Below are 19,299 nucleotides of genomic sequence, written 5' to 3' on the forward strand. Positions count from 1 at the left end.
CGCACACAATCCTGCTGCGAACCGGTAGTAAAGGTAAGTAGAACCCACCCCTGTTTCAGACTCATTCTGTAGCCCGTCCTCAGAGAACTTCTCTCTCACTAGAAAGTTTCTGAAAGCTCAGATGACTAAACTTTTGGTCCCGGGTGACTGACCCAGATTGGATCCTGCAACATTACCCAGGAACACATATATTTGCCTTCATTAGTGAATACAAACTGAATAATGGAGAGCACAATACAATTCAAGGAGGGGGTTTACTTTTCCTTCATTGAGTACAGCAACACTCTGTTAAAGCTCCTGTGGATGCCAAAATATTGGAGTCTTTCTCATGAAGAAGAAGCCTCTGTAAAAACTAAATTTCATATGCAGATGGTATTCTATTAGCTGAAAGTCGAAACAAGAATGAATTATGAAAATAAAACTGGAAAGGGGAAATGTAACTAATGTTAATCAGTATGCAGAGTGAACTCACGGCTGATAGCAAAGAATTAAAGGTAGCAGACAATGTTGTTTTCTTGAGCTCAGTAAAGTAGACCAGAAAAGTTAAAAGACTAGACCTTCTAGTGGTAAGGTAAACTACAGCTGTAAAAGCTGGACAAGGAGAAACAGCAAAAGAAAGAAGATTAATGTCTGAAATATGGATCTGAAGACATTTATTAAGGGTATCGCATACTGCAAGAAGAGCCATCGGTCAATATTGGACCAAATAAAGAATGATCACTCCCTTAAGGCACTGATCAGTAAGCAGAACTCATTTATTTTAAGTGTGTGATGTGAACAGATGAAGAACTAAAAGGAATCACTATGTTTGAGAGGGCTGAGGTAAATACAAAAGGGAAAGGATAAAGTGGATGGACGGGATTAAGCGGATCACAGCTCTTCTTTGAAGAGCTACAGTTTATTGCTGAGATGGCAAGCATTTGCTGTTGCAGAAATTAGGAATTGAGCCTCACCCAGTTGTACCTTATTAAAAAAAAATCCCAGTCCGAATCATTATCCTAAATTTGAACATTTATATTTCCTTGACCCATATTAAAATGTTTCTTTCCCCTTTTGCCAACTACATAAGTATTCAGTGAATTAATTGCAATTTAATTTGAATTACATTTACATTCCAGGAGGCACCTGGGACCCTTCGAGGTGTGTGGAAATGCAGTTTATATCAGTATAATTAATGCAGTGCTCAAGCTGAAGAATGGTGTTTAAAATAATCCATTATGTGGATGGTTCTACTCATTGCAATTCAAATACAAGCGGAAGATGTGAAATAATAAATTGCAATTAGGTAGTTGTAATCAGGCACCTGTTTAAGCCTTTATAGTAAGTTAAGCACATCTTACATGCTCAGTAAATGTAGCTCTAATGCATAGTCAAGTCATATTACTGATTTGAAGAAGAGGAAGAACTATATTCATCTTTAGTAAAGTAGCCTTCTAAGTAATCTTCTGAAAGTGTTCTTCATAGCAATTTAACTGCAGAGAGCTAATTATGAAAAATTGTTATGTAGGTGATAAAGATACTAGGCACAAATTTACAACAGATGATTTATTAATCGCCACAATTTGTTAGCATGTTGAATAATAGCAGCCCATATAAACACATTAGGATTGTGCAAAGCTAGAACTTTGGGTTGAAATAGTTAACCACTAATAAGTGTATTGCGCTAACATAACTGTTGTGTATGTGTGCATGTCCACTTCTATATCTCATCTCACTGGTATAATGAAGGAATGATCCAGATGTTCAGTACCATATAGCAGTCACAGGTTTTATCCTGAAAGAGTAGCTGTATGTATGGGACATAAACAGCAAAAAGCAAGTTGGGTCAGCATATGAAATGACAACTTTTTGAAAAACGATTGAGTGATATAAGTATATGGTTGAATCTGTCTGTCAACATAATAGGGAGTAAATCACTGAAATGGTATTTTAGGGATATACAAATTATATTTTGAATTATGATAACTTCATGAAGTTAAATAATTTTCTGTCATAATAAATTTAAAATACATTAGACAATATTATAAAGATAATTTTAATTAATCATACAATAGACAGCAAGAAAACTTTTACAGATATCTCAGAAATTTGTGCAATGACATATTTTTGTGAGATCTTGCCCTTCAGAGAGACAGTTACTGTATCCAGTAGCTAGGTATCCGGTTCCCAGTTGTGTTACAAATTAAAAGCTAATATTTGAAGCATTAATTAAATGTTTCTTGTAGCGATTTTTGTAAAATTAGCGCTTATAGCTTTGCCAGAACAGAATACAAATTGCAATCTCTAAGTAGAACAGAAGTTGTATGACATACTGATTTTTGTGTGTGCTTGTTGATCTTGTTACATTAGAAATGGGAAAAATACAGTATTATCCATTTTCAAATGATGTTCCAGTTCAGATCAACATTGTAGAACCAATTTAGCTAAAGAAAACTATATTCTACTACTCCATACTGCAGATAGATAGATAGATATATTTGTTTCTCAAGTTCATTTTAGTTCTCAGGCAGTACTCAGGCAGTACTACTCAGGCTGTACCAGCACTGTCTACTATTCAAAAATTGCAGAAATCTTTTGACAGACATCTAGGGTATGTTTGTTTGTTTGTATGTATATATGAACCAGAGGTGAGTTTCAGCAGGTTCTGACCAATTCTGGAGAACCGGTAGCGGAAATTTTGAGTAGTTCGGCGAACCGGTAGTAAAAATTCTGACTGGACCCACCCCCATCTGCCTCCCAATTCCCAGCTGATTGGGAGGAAATGGGGATTTTTTGCAGTAACCTTCCCCTGGAGTGGGATAGGAATGGAGATTTTACAGTATCCTTCCCCTGGAGTGGGGTGGGAATAGAGATTTTACAGTATCCTTCCCCTGGAGTGGGGTGGGAATAGAGATTTTACAGAATCCTTCCCCTGGAGTGGGGTTGGAATGGAGATTTTACAGTGTCCTTCCGTGGAATGGGGTGGGAATAGAGATTTTACAGAATCCTTCCCCTGGAGTGGGGTGGGAATAGAGATTTTACAGTATCTTTCCTCTGCCACACCCATCAAACCACGCCCACCAAGCCATGCCACACCCACCAAGCCACACCCACAGAACTGGTAGTAAAAAATTTTGAAACCCACCACTGGTATGTATGTATGTATATATGGGGTACTGAAACTAGCCAATATTAATGGAAAGTTCCTTTGTATCCCTAATGCCTTCCACTGTACTTTCCTTTGTCTAGCACAGGGGTGTCAAACTTGCTGGTTGCATCATACGCTGGCCACACCCACACCTGGTTTAGCAAAGGGGAAAAAAGTCATGATACATCAAGTGACAACTTGAGTTTGACACCCCTGGTCTAGCACACTGTGCTTCAGTGGATTTGAAGGTCTTATGGGATAGATTTTAGAAAGATATGGGGGTCCATAGGAAGGGCAGAATTGAAAATTCTGTTACATATAATATTTGCTTGCATAACCTTGGCTCTTGCCCATTTATAATTATTTGCTAAATTTCAGAATAAAAATGAACCTAGTTCAGTGAAAGTTAATTAATATAAGGACAAAGCTACCTTGCTGTTTTTATAGAATTGCATGTCAAAAGACTTTATAAATTGCTTCTCTTATCCATAAAGTATGGTACCATTGCTGGAATATTGGAGGTGTAACTTAAGATATGTGATTTAAATACAAATAAGATAAATGTCTTATCTTTAAACTGGCTTTGATTATTATGGTTTTTCATGTACAGCATTGTATTTTTAGTCAAGTTTTTAGAATAAGCTACCGTATAAAGTTTCCTATAGTAGTTGGGCAATAAATCAATTTCTCACAATCATTACAGACATGTAAAACCCACTTGCTTTTGATGGAATACATTTTTCCAAAAACCCTTTGCGCTCTCTGAAAAAAGGGAACTTGTGTGCAACTTTGGTGTAGAGGGACACAGAAGCTTTATATATCCCAAAATGTTATGTTTCAGAGACATACACAGCTTGGTTTTTGCTAGCATACCTCTGAGTCAATTTTGTATCTGCCTCAGATATTTTCCAGATGTTTTTTTGGGGGGAGCATAAAGCCTTTGGCGCATAGCTGTCTTTAGATTATAGGAATGATTGCTCCTGAGGTTCAGGGTGCCTCAGAAAGATACATGAGGAACAGCTGATACTCTATTAGGGGAATGGAGTTAGTCCTAAAAGAGCAAGTCAGAGCAATATGTGTAGAGACTAAAAAGATGACTTTGATGGAGGTCCAGCAAACATTTGGAAATGACTCAGATACTTCCTAATTCACTGAACTAAATGGATCAAATATAAGACTGAGACTTGCAAGATTGGTGTCAGTCCCAGTAGGTCAGGGGTGTCAACCTCAATTTCATTGAGGGCTGCATCAGGGTTGTGTTTGACCTTGGGGGGGGCAGGATGAAGGTGGCCAGGGTGGGCGTGGCCAGCTTGACGTAACTTGTACCGGGGCACCTGTGATGGCCCAAGCGCTCTGCCAGAAAAAATGGAGCTCAGGAGGGCCACGCAAGCTCCGTTTTCCCCCTGCCAGCCAAAACAGAACTCAGGAGGGCTGCACACAGCCCTCCCGAGCTCTGTTTTCGCTGGCAGAGGCACCACAGGCCGGTCCTTTGCTGTTTTCAGGGTGGCCCCATGGACCAGATCTAAACACCCTGTAGGCTGGATGTGCCCCATGGGCCTTGAGTTTGGCACCCCTGCACTAGGTAGACCAGACCAAGAATCAATCCTACAGGAAAGCTAAAACTACTTTTATTGAGATTGGCTATAACAGCAGAACTTTGCAAGTCTGATTATTGCAATACCAGTGTCCAGAGGAATGACTTTTAGAAGGACCTATAACAGAAAAGAGGAAACATTTATCTTGCAATTGTCCTTCTACTCAGATTCACCTAGGACCTAGGTGCAATTATATGGTTTTCCAAATTCTCCCTGTGTCTGGATTCTGATTTTAGTTTAACTCTCCTTTTCTTAGATGACAAAAATAAGAAAAAAGATAAGAAAGAAACAGAGTGGGTACAAATCTAATCCAAGCATTATTACTATTAGAAAATAAATCTGGAGAAGGTGGGGGAATATCCTGAAACTGGAGGAAATCTGCAGAGCAGGAGTAGAAAAATAACAATAGAGAATGGTGTCAGGTACATAGGTTTTGCTAAAACAGGAAAGAAATATATTATATATATGTATTTTCCATGGCAAAATATATATTTTACTTTTCCAAAGGAAGCTAAACATGGTTTAAATATTTTTCTGAAGGTTCTGTTTAAGGTTTAATACTGCCATGTGCAAAATTTCTAAAAGAGATGCATTCTTTATTAATCACATTTCCTTAAATCACATGAAATAACAACTTATTGGAGCACTGATTATTTTCAACAGCATAATTCCACATGGCAAATATATCAGCAAAATCAAACACCCTGTTATAAGGGGCAGCTTAGCTCTTTAAAAATGTTTCAGCACGACATACAAATCTTCAAAGGTTTATAATATATTTTTAAACAATGCAATATAAAACATGATTGAAACATAAAAAATATTCATAATATATTTCTAGGATAATCCTCCAGTGGCAGTTATTAGATGTTACACATCACATGTTGTATACAGTTACATAAATACACACACATACGTGCGCGCGCACAAACACACACTCAAAGACAGAAACATTCATTCTCTTGCATCTACTATGAATCTAATGAACCGCTAAGAACAACTTTTTGCTTAAAGTAGTAATTGTTGCTGAAAATATATAATTATTTTATATGTAGTTGTTTCCATAGTAACACAAACAAACAATGTAATTACATGGCAATCTCATTGGATTATTAAAGTTGAGTCAATAACTATTCTTTTGCTACAGGGAATGTAGTGTTAACAGTCACCTGGCTTGCAGTCTTCTACCACAATAGCAAATCAAAGATTTCAAAACTACAGAGATTCTGGACTTGGTTGTGTCAATAATTTTTTCTGTGAATTTCTTATGCTTTACTCCAGTTTTTTTTTAATAAAAGTTGGTTTATAAGGGGAGAGGGGAATGCTAAATTAGTTTTTCTAAACGTTCTTTATGAGCTATATGCTAACATGCTAGGTGACTTCCCCAACATAAATTTTAGGAGATGTCTTGCTATTTCCACTTAAAAATGGTTTAGCAAAATATATTTCTCCTTCCAGGCAAATGTTGCTGCATTACAGTACAGTTTGCTGCATTCAATGGTGGTGCACATCTGGAGACACAGCATGGTTCTCCTCTAACTTTAACACACAGAATCATATTCAAGTGTTGTCAAGAGAGTATATGATGTGGCTGTGTGTTTGTGAACACTGGGTATTACTGTTACACTTCCTTTTTGCTATAGAAGTTGTACATGGGATTTGTGCTTTGTCAGAATTCCGATGATCTTTGCAGAACATACTCTTGAACACAATAATTTCCTTTACAAAAAACAAAACAAAATCACACACATGACAAGTAAAGAACTGGAGCCCTCTAATGGATTTAGTGCAGGATACAATTTTTTGCCCCACCCTCTCTACACCATGCTCATTGGCCTTCACTTGCCCCAGGGGGCTTGTGCTATTTCTCCCTGTCCAATCAAAGCTCAGAGAGAAGACATAATCTAGTTGCTTTCACCAGAGCAGCTTCTGTTCTACAAAGTGGATGAGCTTTGCTTGTAATCCCTCAAAACAACGGCGGTGTACGTTGCATTGGGAGGTATGCAAAGCACTGATTCGGACACAGGAGAACTGGGCACAGAGCTGCTTGAAGCCACTGAATCTCGAAAAGGAGATGGAGGTGTCAGTGCTGGTGAATCTTCTAGAGTCAGTTTGCTGGTGGCCTGCTCCTCTTCTTCCTCTTCCTCCTCCTCTAAATTTCCTGGCCTCTCATATACATAATCTTGGATAAGCTTAAACTTTTCGTTTTCTTCTTCTTCCTCCTCTTCCTCTTCCTCCTCCTCCTCCTCCTCCTCTTCTTCTTCAGATGGGAGTGAAACTGGCTCTTTACTGAAAGTGCCCATTTGTAGTGGCAATATCTGTGGCTGCATTGCTGGAGGATGATATATGGGCCTCAGTCCATTTCCTGCACCAGTCACGGGCATTACAGCATTGAAATCAGGAATGCCCGTGGCAAATTTGTTGACCACACCCTGCAGCTGCTCCATAATGGATCGCGGTGGTGGAGGCGGCGGTGGGGGTGGTAAGACTTTGGGACTCTGTATGTCCTCTGCTGCTGCCTGCAGTGGAGGCATCACCATCGCTCTTCTGTGTACAACCATGGAAGGGCTATTCATTTGGCTGAAGTGCACTGACTCGCTTGCTTCCTCTTCCACAACATTATACAAAGTCTTACTGCTGATGTCCGAAAAAGTGAGGCTCTTGCTTGGACCTGGATAACTTTTAGTTAGGGGCTTGATCACTGCTGTCTGATTGCATCCTAGCTCCTTATTCTTCACATGCACTGAGAGCCTGTGCCACATATGTTGTCCCTTGGGAATTTCTCTTCCACCTGGTTCAGACCATGACACAGACTTGCCATTAGAACTGGAAATAAAATAAAGATGTGTTTATTTACATTTCCATAGGCAGACACAGGCAACCACAACACATTCAACTTAGAAAATCCCTGTGTGTTTTGCAGTCTTAGTTCCTCCAAGAAGCAACTACAGTGGGAAACAGCAACTGTTCTTAAATCTAGAAGTCTGTAAATGAAGGCAAATTATTCCCTGTTAGTTCCAGATGTTGGGGACACAGCAACATGTTGCAGAATATTCATGGCTGCCACCAGACACAGACAGTAATGGATCTTCATTCCCTCTCCCTGTAATGTTGGTAAAGAATAGCAAATGAACTGATTCCAAGATTCTCTGTCCCCAGTTTATATACTTTCTCGGAGGAGATGCAGAGAAAAATCGACAGCAATGACCGTAACAAGGATATTGTTTCTTTATTAAATGTTGTTAGGGTGAATGGGGTAAAATGTTGGTATTATTAATGATAAACCAGCTCTTTTTCAACCTCTCTTTCAAAAGTAAGAAGCCTCTACATTTAAGGAGGAGAAGAAAGGGTGATTGGGAAATGGATACGCCCATCTCCTGCTCTGTTGTCAGCCTATGATTCTGAACAAGCATAAAATAAGTGCATGCACATAAGACATAGTTTCCAAAAACGATGCAGAAACTCAACTTCAATCTTTAAAAAGCACTCAACCTTATAATATATAATCTTTAGTCTGTTTGCATTTCACATGCAACAATTTCCACAACACATAAAAATTTGTCTGGTCTGGTAAAAACAGCAATACAAAACTTTCTAGCTCCAATTTGTGGATGAGGGGAATTGCAGTCAGAAATATTCTTGTTCATCTATTGAATTTTCTCCATTAGAGTCATGGAGGTTTGAGGATTATCTTTTTTTTAATTTGCATTTATATCCCGCCCTTCTCCGAAGACTCAGGGCGGCTTACACTATGTCAAGCAATAGTCTTCATCCATTTGTATATTATATACAAAGTCAACTTATTGCCCCCCAACAATCTGGGTCCTCATTTTACCTACCTTATAAAAGATGGAAGGCTGAGTCAACCTTGGGCCTGGTGGGACTTGAACCTGCAGTAATTGCAAGCAACTGCTATTAATAACAGACTGCATTAGTCTGTTGAGCCACCAGAGGCCCATCTTTCTCATGGCCCATACATCATACAGTTGTACTTGTGCACATACTGTGAAAAATCAGTCTCACAACCTCTATGACAACAAATATTTTAAAACACAAATGCAGACATAACTAATACCTGTAAATCTGTTATACATTTAGTAAGTATAAATGACCTTAAATATTTGGGGGAAAGACATCAAAAGCAAAGACTGTCTGTCTCTTTGCTCTAGGAAACCCCCGCTATTTAGAAAGAGGTTACGTTCATGATATGGAAGCACCAAGAAAGTATTGTAATGAGTAAGAACCAAAACAACAGCGTAGGAACATAAGACTTTAAGCAAGAATGTTACTTTGAGAATTTCTTAGGGTGACGACAGCTTACCAGCTGTATTAATCACAATAACAGCTTTAGATGGTTAGTGGAATTTTTTTGTAGGCATGTTATGTTGTTAGACATTGTGGGAGCATGGGATTACAAAACAGTCATGTAAAATCACTTTAAAAGGCAGGTATTTCTGGTGATTTTTTCTATATCACATGGAAGTAAAATATTTTATTCTGAACCATGGACTGAAATGTGAACTCTATATATATTTATAGCACATGGAGAGTAGAAACTTTCTGCTGCAGGCTCTGTGATGCTCAGAGTAGATACTGCAATAATCCTATGCTTCTATAAATTAGATTTATGTGGATGTATCTATTTAGAACCTTCTGATGCAAATCATTTGCTTTGCAGTGCACTATAGTTTCAGTACATTTCTCAATAGCTGATGGACCTACTGTTTGGCAATGTAAATGCTGACTAGATAAATTTATATTTTATCCAGTACTGTAGCTCTATGGACTGAAGCTGAGTTATTTCTCAAATGAAGGTCTACGTAGACATGCTCAGTTAGGAATAAATCAAGGCACAGAATGCATTTTAGATGGAAATTTGACTCTAGCGGCTTTCATGTATAAGGCTGAAGTCTTTTAAATATGTGTCACTGGGCTATTTAGTTGGAAAAGCTTCATGTTCAGGATTTATATATTAGAGTTATTAGAATTTTTTCTGTAGGAGAAAGATCAGCAAGGACTTCATTCAAACAATGTATTTGATGTTCAGGAAACAGGCCAAAGATGCTTTGTAAGATCCATGGGAATGGATTTTATACTTTTATATAGGTATGGAATAGAATATCAAACACACTGCAATACAGAATATGTTGAACAGTAATACTGATTAATGCATATAAAAACAACACATTTAAAATGTAACTTATATATGTTGGTATACACCCACAAACATACATGCGTATGCGTACACACACACACACACACACACACACACACACGTTCCTTTCAGGTCAGTGGGGCTGACTCCCAGGCAAGAATTTATAGAATTACAGACTTATATTACTCCATTTCTGAATGTTTTTCCCCTCTTGGCAGCATCTTCAGAATTTTATTTTAAATCAATGTTGACAGGAACTCCAGTTCCTGAAGTTTTTTTTCATGAGTATTGTATCCCAAAAAAAGTTTCAGTGCATGACTAATAATATACCTGTTTCACTGGATTCAGTTTTGTGTGTCATATAATTTCCATTGTCATCTGACATACAAAGTAGAATCCAATGAAATGGGTACATTATATGTCATATAATACTGAGAACAGTTGATAATTGTTTTTAAAATTTCCACTGATGTTCCTTATATTGGATGGTTTGCATATAATGACCTTATTTTTTCAGCAGCATTTTTTTCCTTCTGTTATCCTGCCTTATTTTCTTCTCTGTGTTTAATTTATTGCTCTTTCTCCCCTTAGTTTTTCCAAAAATCTAGTGAAAACAGATTCAGTTCCATCAATGTGATTTGAAATATATCCTTTACTGCATAATCTATGTGAGCTCCCCCACGCAACTGTTTTTTAAAAAATGGTAGTTTTTCTTGCTATATCATTGTTCTACCTAATAAACAAGTTTAACCCAACTCTAATCTGTGACTTTTAAAAATTGCTTAGTTGCAAAACTTTTAATATGATAGGAAAGAAGAATAAATAATGAATAATTATCCCATTGATTCAAATTGTTTAGTCTTCCAAAATTCCAATATGGCCGACTATATGAAGTTATGTTCATCAGTGAATATTTTTTGTATTTGGTCTACGACTGAGTATTGCTGAAGCCCTCAGTAGGCAGGAAGAACTAGACACAGCCAGGATGCAGCTGAAGCTGCTACAGAAAATGACAGCTGACATTGAAAGAAGACCAGTTCAGCTCCATGCAAAACCATGAAAGAAGAAAAATTGTGGGCTAAATTATGGGAAAGATAAAATGAACAGGTAAACTATTTTTTCCCCTTTTGCAATTCAGCCAGAAGATGTTGAAGTGACAACCATGAAAAACAGAAAAAAGATCCTCCAAAAATTATTTGACAGTGTCCTTGAAAGAATATATGGACAAGCAGGTCAAGGCAGTGTGAAAAATGGGACACATACACGACTTTTCTGTCATTAATGGCATGCACCATTATTAGAAATGAGAAAGTCATGAGAAAGAGAAAGCAATGGGTTAAAAAAAGATACACCACTGTTTGTCATGCAGCTTTTCTTACACATTCACTGCAGTTTGGGGTTTTTCAAAGCTGCACATGTGCCGACGGACACTGGCTGGTGGGCGAGAATTCTGGCTGCCTCTTCCTGAGGATTGAAAAGAAAAAGATACCCAATGAGTGGTTATCCACATCCACATTCAGGGCAGTTGTACCACTCAGTAGGGTGCTGTGTTCCATCTTCCTTGGACATCTTGCCATTCCTCCACCATGTCTGCATTACTCAGGGTACAATTCTGTGCTTGCTTACCTGGGAGAAAGCCCTACTAAACTCAAAGGGACTGAGTTCCAAAGAGATTTGTGCAGGAGTTGCACTGCTCATGGTTGAACTGCTTCCTTGGTTCCACACTTACTCTGTGGCTCTTCACACAACATTCCTCTCTTGATCACCTTCCTTATGTGCCTAAAATGTGGAAGTGCAAATAACCTTTGAGAAGGTTGAAATCTGTGCTCTCCTACTACACTGCTTCCAGGGGCACCCTTGGCATGATGATATGCACTCTCTCTGTGCTAAAATGGGAGAAAAATATCTCTTAACCCACTCAACCTCCTGAGAAAAATCAGAGATTAAATGAAGTGCAGCTCTAGCAAATGATTATAGCGTGGTGGGTAGATCAGAACACATTACAGGTCCTCTTAAACAGTTTGTCTGGCTGCCCATGGTGAAGAAGAATTAATTCCAGGCAAATAAACATTACATTTTTTTCTTCACTGGGACCAGTGGTTCTTATTTTCTTCACCATGGACCCCCTTTAAATACCTTTGGTGGCCACGGACCATGGCCACAAATGACTTAAATCTTCAAGCCTTTGGGGACCTCTTGTGATGACATTGCAGCCCTCCCAGAGGACCGTGGACTACTGGTTGAGAACCACTAAGACTATTGATTCAGCTGAAGGAAATAGGTGGATGGCTACGCCAGAGAGATGTAAGTTGGTTAATAATGTTTGTGGATTTATCTGCATGTAATGCACCAAATTTATTTAGGGATTGGTATAAAGTATGGATGCTTCCTTGTCTATGGACAGAATACTTCAAAAGAATGTACGTACAATATAATGGTTATTTGAAGAGTTGATAGCTTTACATAGTGCACTGGATCCTCCATTCCTTTATCACATTTTCAGCATTTGCTCTTGCCAAATGCTCTATTTTGGTCCACATTAATGAATATACTAATCAATAATTTGCTAGCAAAAAAAATATAGTTATACCACTGTCAGAAGTGTCATGAAGAGGACAAATCCAGATGAAGTAAACTGAAGCTATCACTTACCTGTTGGTTTTGTAACTTCCCACCCTGATAACATACTAACTAATACTAACATATTATTGTGTAATATTATGAAATGCTGATACAGTTTCTATACTCCATATGCAATGTTTCCAGAGGGAAACCACTATCTTTATTCAAATGGTAGTTTATTCAAATGGTAGTTTATTTACCGCTTCATCAATGAACATACATCGCCCTTTATTTTTACTATCTGCTGTAATGACATTTTATAATAGAAGGAAGCATATGTTGTGATACGAAAGGCAAAGAGGTGGCAAGAAATAAGCTGGCTATGTTCACACAATACATAAAGCCTGTTCACTGAATTAACACCTGTTCCCTGGGTAATATACCGATTTATAAGTTAACCAATTAAAAAAAAAAAAAAAACAATACCCCAAACTGAGATTCAAACTAGTCAATGTGTTCACATGAATGCTGATGCTAAGCTCTTTCTTTCTGGCTAATTCTAGGTTATTCTGTAGCCGATAAAGATGATCTCCAACCTGCATGGAAAGAGACAGCTGCCATTTTCCCTTTGGCACATGATGAACTATTACAAGTCTTATTGACTACAGAAAGCTGAAATGTGAAAATCTTACAGCTGCATAAGGTGTACTCATTTGTACACAATTTCAAATAGTTCTGCTGCTTAAGCCACTTTAAGGCTAGGGGTCCACCTGCAGGAAAAAAAACTGGGATAAGGATGGATCTGAGGAAAACATATATCAGAAGTCTAAGCAATTATTCTTATATTTTGAGGTATTGATAATTCAAGCAAACATAAATTTTCTTTTGTTTGTTTACTGCAGCAAACCTCCATATTCATGCACTGGGAGACATTTGCCCTCCTCTAGAAAATACTGCATAAGAATCTTTATATCAGGGATTGGTACAGGGGTGAAATCCAGCAGGTTCTGACAGGTTCTGGAGAACCAGTAGTGGAAATTTTGAGTAGTTCGGAGAACCGGCAAATACCACCTCTGGTATTTGAGTGGTGAGGAAATGGGGATTTTGCAGTATCCTTCCCCCCCCCCTTTTTTAAAATTTGAATTTATATCCCGCCCTTCTCCGAAGACTCAGGGCGGCTTACATTGTGTAAGGCAATAGTCTCATCCTGCCACGCCCACCAAGCCACATCATGCCCACCAAGCCACGCCCACAGAACCGGTAGTAAAAAAAATTGGATTTCATCACTGGATTGGTAAAGTGATTTCTACAAACATCAGTGTATCCTCTGACACTTCCATTGCTCCCATCCATTGCTTTCTCTGTTTTTTATTTTTTTTAAAAAAATAAAATAAAAATAAAAGTGATATGAGATTGACCAATGGAAGGCAAAACTCCAGTCTCCAAGTATTGTAGTTGCCTGCAGTGATAACTTTGGACCAGATATTTAGCTTTAAAAGTGGGCTCTGGAAAGATACGGTCAAAAAAAGAAATTAGTTTTAATATGCATGTGTCATTCTAAATTGGATTATATAAATTATGAATAAAGCTTTGCTCTCCAGAGAAATAAACTGGATACTAGATACAAATGAAAAGAATTCTGTTAATTCACTATTAAAGAGATACATTTCTAAATATCTAACTTTCTTCCTTTTGCTTGCTTTATAAATATTTACAGGTCTACCATTACAAGGGAATGTGATATGATATCCAGTCAAGCAAAAAATTAAATGATGTGCACATACACACTCATGCAAAAGCAAAGTGAACTTTCTATTCTAATTTTCCGTTGTAATGCATTTACATCCTCTACCTTGGGAAGCACAGAAATGTCAGATAGTTATAAGCATCACTCATGAGTCCAGGTACATCTTCGCTCTCTCCTAAATGCTGAGCTTCATAATGCAAGTTTTTTTCTCATGCTACAGATCTATACAATAAATCAGATGTTACAGTAACAAATGATTGCTTCAAGGAACAAGGAAGAAAAAGAGGAGCATATAGCTGCCTTCATATCTACTGGGTTTATGCTCTCATTCTAGACCAGGGGTCTCCAACCTTGGTCCCTTTAAGACTTGTGGACTTCAACTCCCAGAGTTCCTTAACCAGCTTTGCTTTGCTGGCTGAGGGACTCTGGGAGTTGAAGTCCACAAGTCTTAAAGGGACCAAGGTTGGAGACCCCTGGTCTAAACCACTATTTTTCAACTATTCAAGATGTGTGGACTTCAACTCCTAGAATTCCCCTGACAATAGAATGTCAGTAAAAACTCTTCTTAAAAGATCAGTTTGCTATTGGACCTAATTTGAGGGTGAGTCCCCTTTATTGGAGGCTTTCAAAGGGAGGCTAGAAAGTCATCTGTCAAAGGTGCTTGAATTGCATTTCTTTTTTAGGCAGGGGATTAGATCTGATGACCTAAATATAACTAGTCATCATGTAAACAGTAAAACTTTGTCCAACTCAGGACTGCCTGGAAAGCCATACTCAATGTATTTTATATATATATATAAATTTTTTTTGAGTAGTTTGGAGAACTGGTAGTAAAAATTCTGACTGGCCCTGCACCCATCTATTCTCTGCCTCCCGAGTCCCAGCTGATGGGGAGGAAATGGGGATTTTGCAGTAACCTTGCCCTGGAGTGGGGTGGGAATGGAGATTTTACAGTATCCTTCCCCTGCCATGCCCAAGCCACGCCCACCAAGCCATGCCACGCCACCAAGCCACACCTACAGAACCGCTACTACTTGCTTTAGTTTGTTTTACAGTGACTCCTAAGAAGATTGTTCCTTATGCAAAGAGCAAGATTAGATTAACTCAATCTTCTCCCGCATTTTACTCTGTGTGATGGTTTGCTCTACCAAGGGAAGCATTGCTGCTCAGACTTAAGACAAAGCAGACATTACATCAATGGGCTGAGCAAGGAATAATGATCACTTGCATGCTTAAATTGAGGTATAAGCCACAGCAATGTAGACCTACTTCACATAAGCCCTATTTCAAAGCAAACCAGGGCATGAGAGAAGTGGTATTTGTCTCAGGCGGACAGGATTTCTGTAAAACGAATGAGTAAAACCATTGGGAGCTTTGATTGTACTGTTCCAGCAGCCACCATCTTAACTTTTGTGACAATATCCTGTGGATATCCATGCAGGCTGAGCTGCAGAATGGTTTCTCTCTTTTTCATATTTTCTTACAAAGGTACAATTCAAAAATTGCCAAGGCTTGCTGAATGGCCTGATATTGGTATCATACGAAAAGGGGAGTTCTCAGACAAAATCTGGTCTGTTATTGTTCCCATCTTGTTGTTTCCCATTTTTTCTTTTTAAAATTGGTTTTATTGTAATTCCTTGCTTTAATTGTTCTGAGTTGCTCAGAGTCACTGGGAGTCACTGACATAGATATTTGATCAATAGATCTATGACTCTATAAAATGGCAGTTTTTGTTCTCTGAGATCTGTAAAAAAGATGGAAATTCAGCCAGCGAAGCCTGAGAATTGATACATATTTAATGCAATATTTATAGGTCAGCGTGTGGAATACTATAGTACTTGGACAACAATATGCAGCATTTATTAAAACCAAGAGGCTGGTAAAATGGAATAATAGTAACTACATGATTATCTAAATGTTAGAAAATATTAGGAAAAATGATTTTGTTTTAATACTTGGGAAATTAAAAGCAAAAGAATCATATTTTGACAGTTGCAGTAAACTGAAAAACCTAACAAAAGACTTTTGCTGCTGACAAATGAAGATATCAGATAAAAATATTAATCATCAAATGAAAAGAATGTGTTTATTTATTACAGAACTCTAACTGCTTTGAGCGAACCCTGTGGCATTTTAAAAGGATTTATTTATTTATTTATTTATTTATTTTCAATAGCCTTCCAATTCAACTAACTGACTCTGGTTAATAAAAAATACAAGAGTCTATAATATATGACGTGACTGTTAGCAAGTATTGGATACACTGAGAAGTAGAGGGGCAGGCTTTATTTGAGTGAGCTTACCCACTTCAATTAATGTAGAAATGTGTTTATAGAAATAAGTGGGTCCAAGGAATACATGGGTTAACATGGTCTTTCCTGAGAAAAGCTCTCTTTTCACTTAACATTCATTTAAGCTTTGCTGGCTGAGGGACTCTGGGAGTTGAAGTCCTCAAGTCTTAAAGGGACCAAGGTTGGAGACCCCTGTATTAGACCAAGAATACTTAACCTCCATATCCCTTCTCAGATAAATGGTATTAAAATTAAAATGCATAACATCAAATACAAAGCTATAGACTGCATTGCAAAGGAAAACCATTTTACCGAAATATAGTTATTGAATTGTTTAAAATTAGAAAGCTAGTAATATAGATGAAAATAAAGCGGTCATTTCTTTTCTTACCCAAGTTCACGGATCCTGTATTACCCTTATTGACAGCCATGCTATAGATCAGAGGTGAGGAACGATGGCTCCTTTATAATTTGGCTGACTCAGGAATTCTGGGAGTTGAAGTCCACAAGTCATAAAAGGGCCATCGTTCCCCACCCCTGTTGTAGGTCATTCGGAGGCGAAGTTGCAAGTCCTGGCTGCTGAATTAATGCATCAGTCCTTTTGCAGCCAAAAGCTAATGGGACTTTGCTTCTCTGTAAAGAGGGCTGATTCTTGCCCTTTCCAAGACTCGCCGCCTTCGGCATGACCTGAGTATAACTCATAAAATCATCTGCTACAATGTCCTTCCTGTTGAAGACTACTTCAACTTCAATCGCAACAATACACGAGCATACAATAGATTTAAACTTAATGTGAACTGCTCCAATCTTGATTGTAGAAAATATGACTTCAGTAACAGAATTGTTAATGCCTGGAATGCACTACCTGACTCTGTGGTCTCTTCCCAAAATCCCCAAAGGTTTAACCAAAGACTATCTATTATTGACCTCACCCCATTCCTAGGAGGTCGGTAAGAAGCGTGCATAAGAGCACCAGCATGCCTACTGTTCCTGTCCTAATGTTCCCTTTAATTGTATCCAATTTGTATGGTTATTTCATGCTTATACTTATATATACTGTTGTGTTTGACAAATAAATAAATAAATAAATAAATAAATAAATAAAATAAAACAAACTCACACATGCACACAAAATGTCCATTGATTCCTCCTGTTCCAAACAAGCATTTCCAACATGTTTAAAATAAATCTTTGTCCCAAAGCAAATACTTTTTTGCTCCACCATTAGACCACCAATGTGACTTTTCAAATCTTTTCATATGCAAGTCCCAGGTGCCTAGCCCTTTTCCAGCTTGACACTAGCAGCTCCTACAAACCTCTAGAGGCCTTGCATTTCAGAACAATTGTCTACCCACTCACAAGATGGGCCACGGTTTTCTATACAACTTGAAATGGTGTGTGGCACATTACCGTTGTCAAGCAATTATATCACTGAAATGAACACTAATTCCTAAGTTAGAAGAAAATTGTGCCATAGAGAATTTCTGTAGTATACAATAAGTTCTGAAGCATATAAGAAAGTCCATACAAAGCCTATTCATTAAATTTATTTAGTCTCAAAATGTGGGCAAATGTTTGTCCAACTTAGTGTGTTTTAACCACAGAGAACTGATCAGTTGAGCCAAAGGAAGTGTTAAGCAGGGGTGAAATGCTGCAGGTTCTGACTAGATCTCGCGATCTGGTAGTGATCGTGGCCAGTGGTTCGGCGATCTGGTAGTGATTGCTGAACCAACGGTGACACCTGCCGTCTGGGTGTCATTACTTCCTGGTTTTAACCAGGAAGTAATGTGTTTTTTTACCTTCTGTGCATGTGCAGAAGGTTTGCACGAGCAGAGCGCACGCGTGGGGGGCAAGTGGACTTCCAAGCTGGTAAGGAAGGTAGGTAGATTTCACCCCTGCTGTTAACCCATTGCTGAATAATAGAGTGATCCCAGTCACCTAAAAAAAGTTTTCTTGAAGTTGGATTTTACAAATACCTACTTTCTATTGCCTCTAGCTTTGGGGACAAGATATTTAATAAATTGTCAGCGATTAAATTGCAAACATGATTGGAACACATTGATTACCTTTTAAAGCCTATGTTCAGCTGGTGCACTTCAGAGACAGTATTATTCTTATATATTCTTAGAGATTATTTCTATAGGAGAGAGAACTAGGGATAGAGAAAGGAAATTTAACCTTCTTATGCTTGCTGTTAAAATTCTTCTGGCCAATCTCAATAAACTGAAGATTGGAAAAGTATTTTGCAACAATTCTATGTAATTTGTATAAGCAGTCCCAGAGACTAGCTCTGAATAATTGTATGTTAGAATTTTCTTAGAGTGTTATTGACTAGAACTTCACCCAAAATGCTATTTAACATGTATGTGATGGCATTCGAAAGTCATTAGAAATCTGAGGCATGATGTCACTGACATGTAAACGATATCTGACTTTTCTCTAATACATTTAAATTGGCTACTTCTCAGTGCTTGCACATATAGTATTGAAGGATTGGATCAAAACAAATAGTTCCACACTGAATGCTAATGAGTGTTTATAGCACTTGGGGAGTTTACAGGCCCAGAAGAAAGAAAAAAAATCAGAGCATCTCTAGATTTACTACTAATGTGTTTAGGTAATTTTCATAGCAGGAAAACACACTGTACTATCTCTTTTAATTGGTATATCAGCTATGTCCTTCCTTGAAGAGAAATATTTTAACCACAGTAATGCATGGATTATTAACTTCATTCTTGGACTTTTGTGTGGCTCTCTATTTGGATCTGTGCTTGAAGTTGATACAGACCTGATGCAGAATGTAGAGAAAAAGAGATGGACAA

The 19,299-nt window shown here is 38.0% G+C and overlaps 1 protein-coding gene across 3 annotated transcripts in view; it reads right to left on the reverse strand.

Annotated features, from left to right (window-relative positions):
• Positions 1-6,656: 6,656 nt before the first annotated feature.
• Positions 6,657-19,299, reverse strand: part of GRM1 (glutamate metabotropic receptor 1) — a 250,185-nt gene continuing 237,542 nt past the window's right edge. For 2 of the 3 annotated variants that reach the window (XM_058170108.1, XM_058170116.1), the window contains one exon: positions 11,281-11,341. In XM_058170108.1, the coding sequence (XP_058026091.1) occupies positions 11,281-11,341 (61 nt within the window). Of the gene's footprint in view, positions 7,549-11,280; positions 11,342-19,299 lie in introns of those variants that run through there. The other variant, XM_058170100.1, reaches the window with a different exon arrangement.

This window comes from Ahaetulla prasina, chromosome 1 (assembly GCF_028640845.1).
Source record: "Ahaetulla prasina isolate Xishuangbanna chromosome 1, ASM2864084v1, whole genome shotgun sequence".
NCBI classification, from domain to species: Eukaryota; Metazoa; Chordata; class Lepidosauria; order Squamata; family Colubridae; genus Ahaetulla; species Ahaetulla prasina.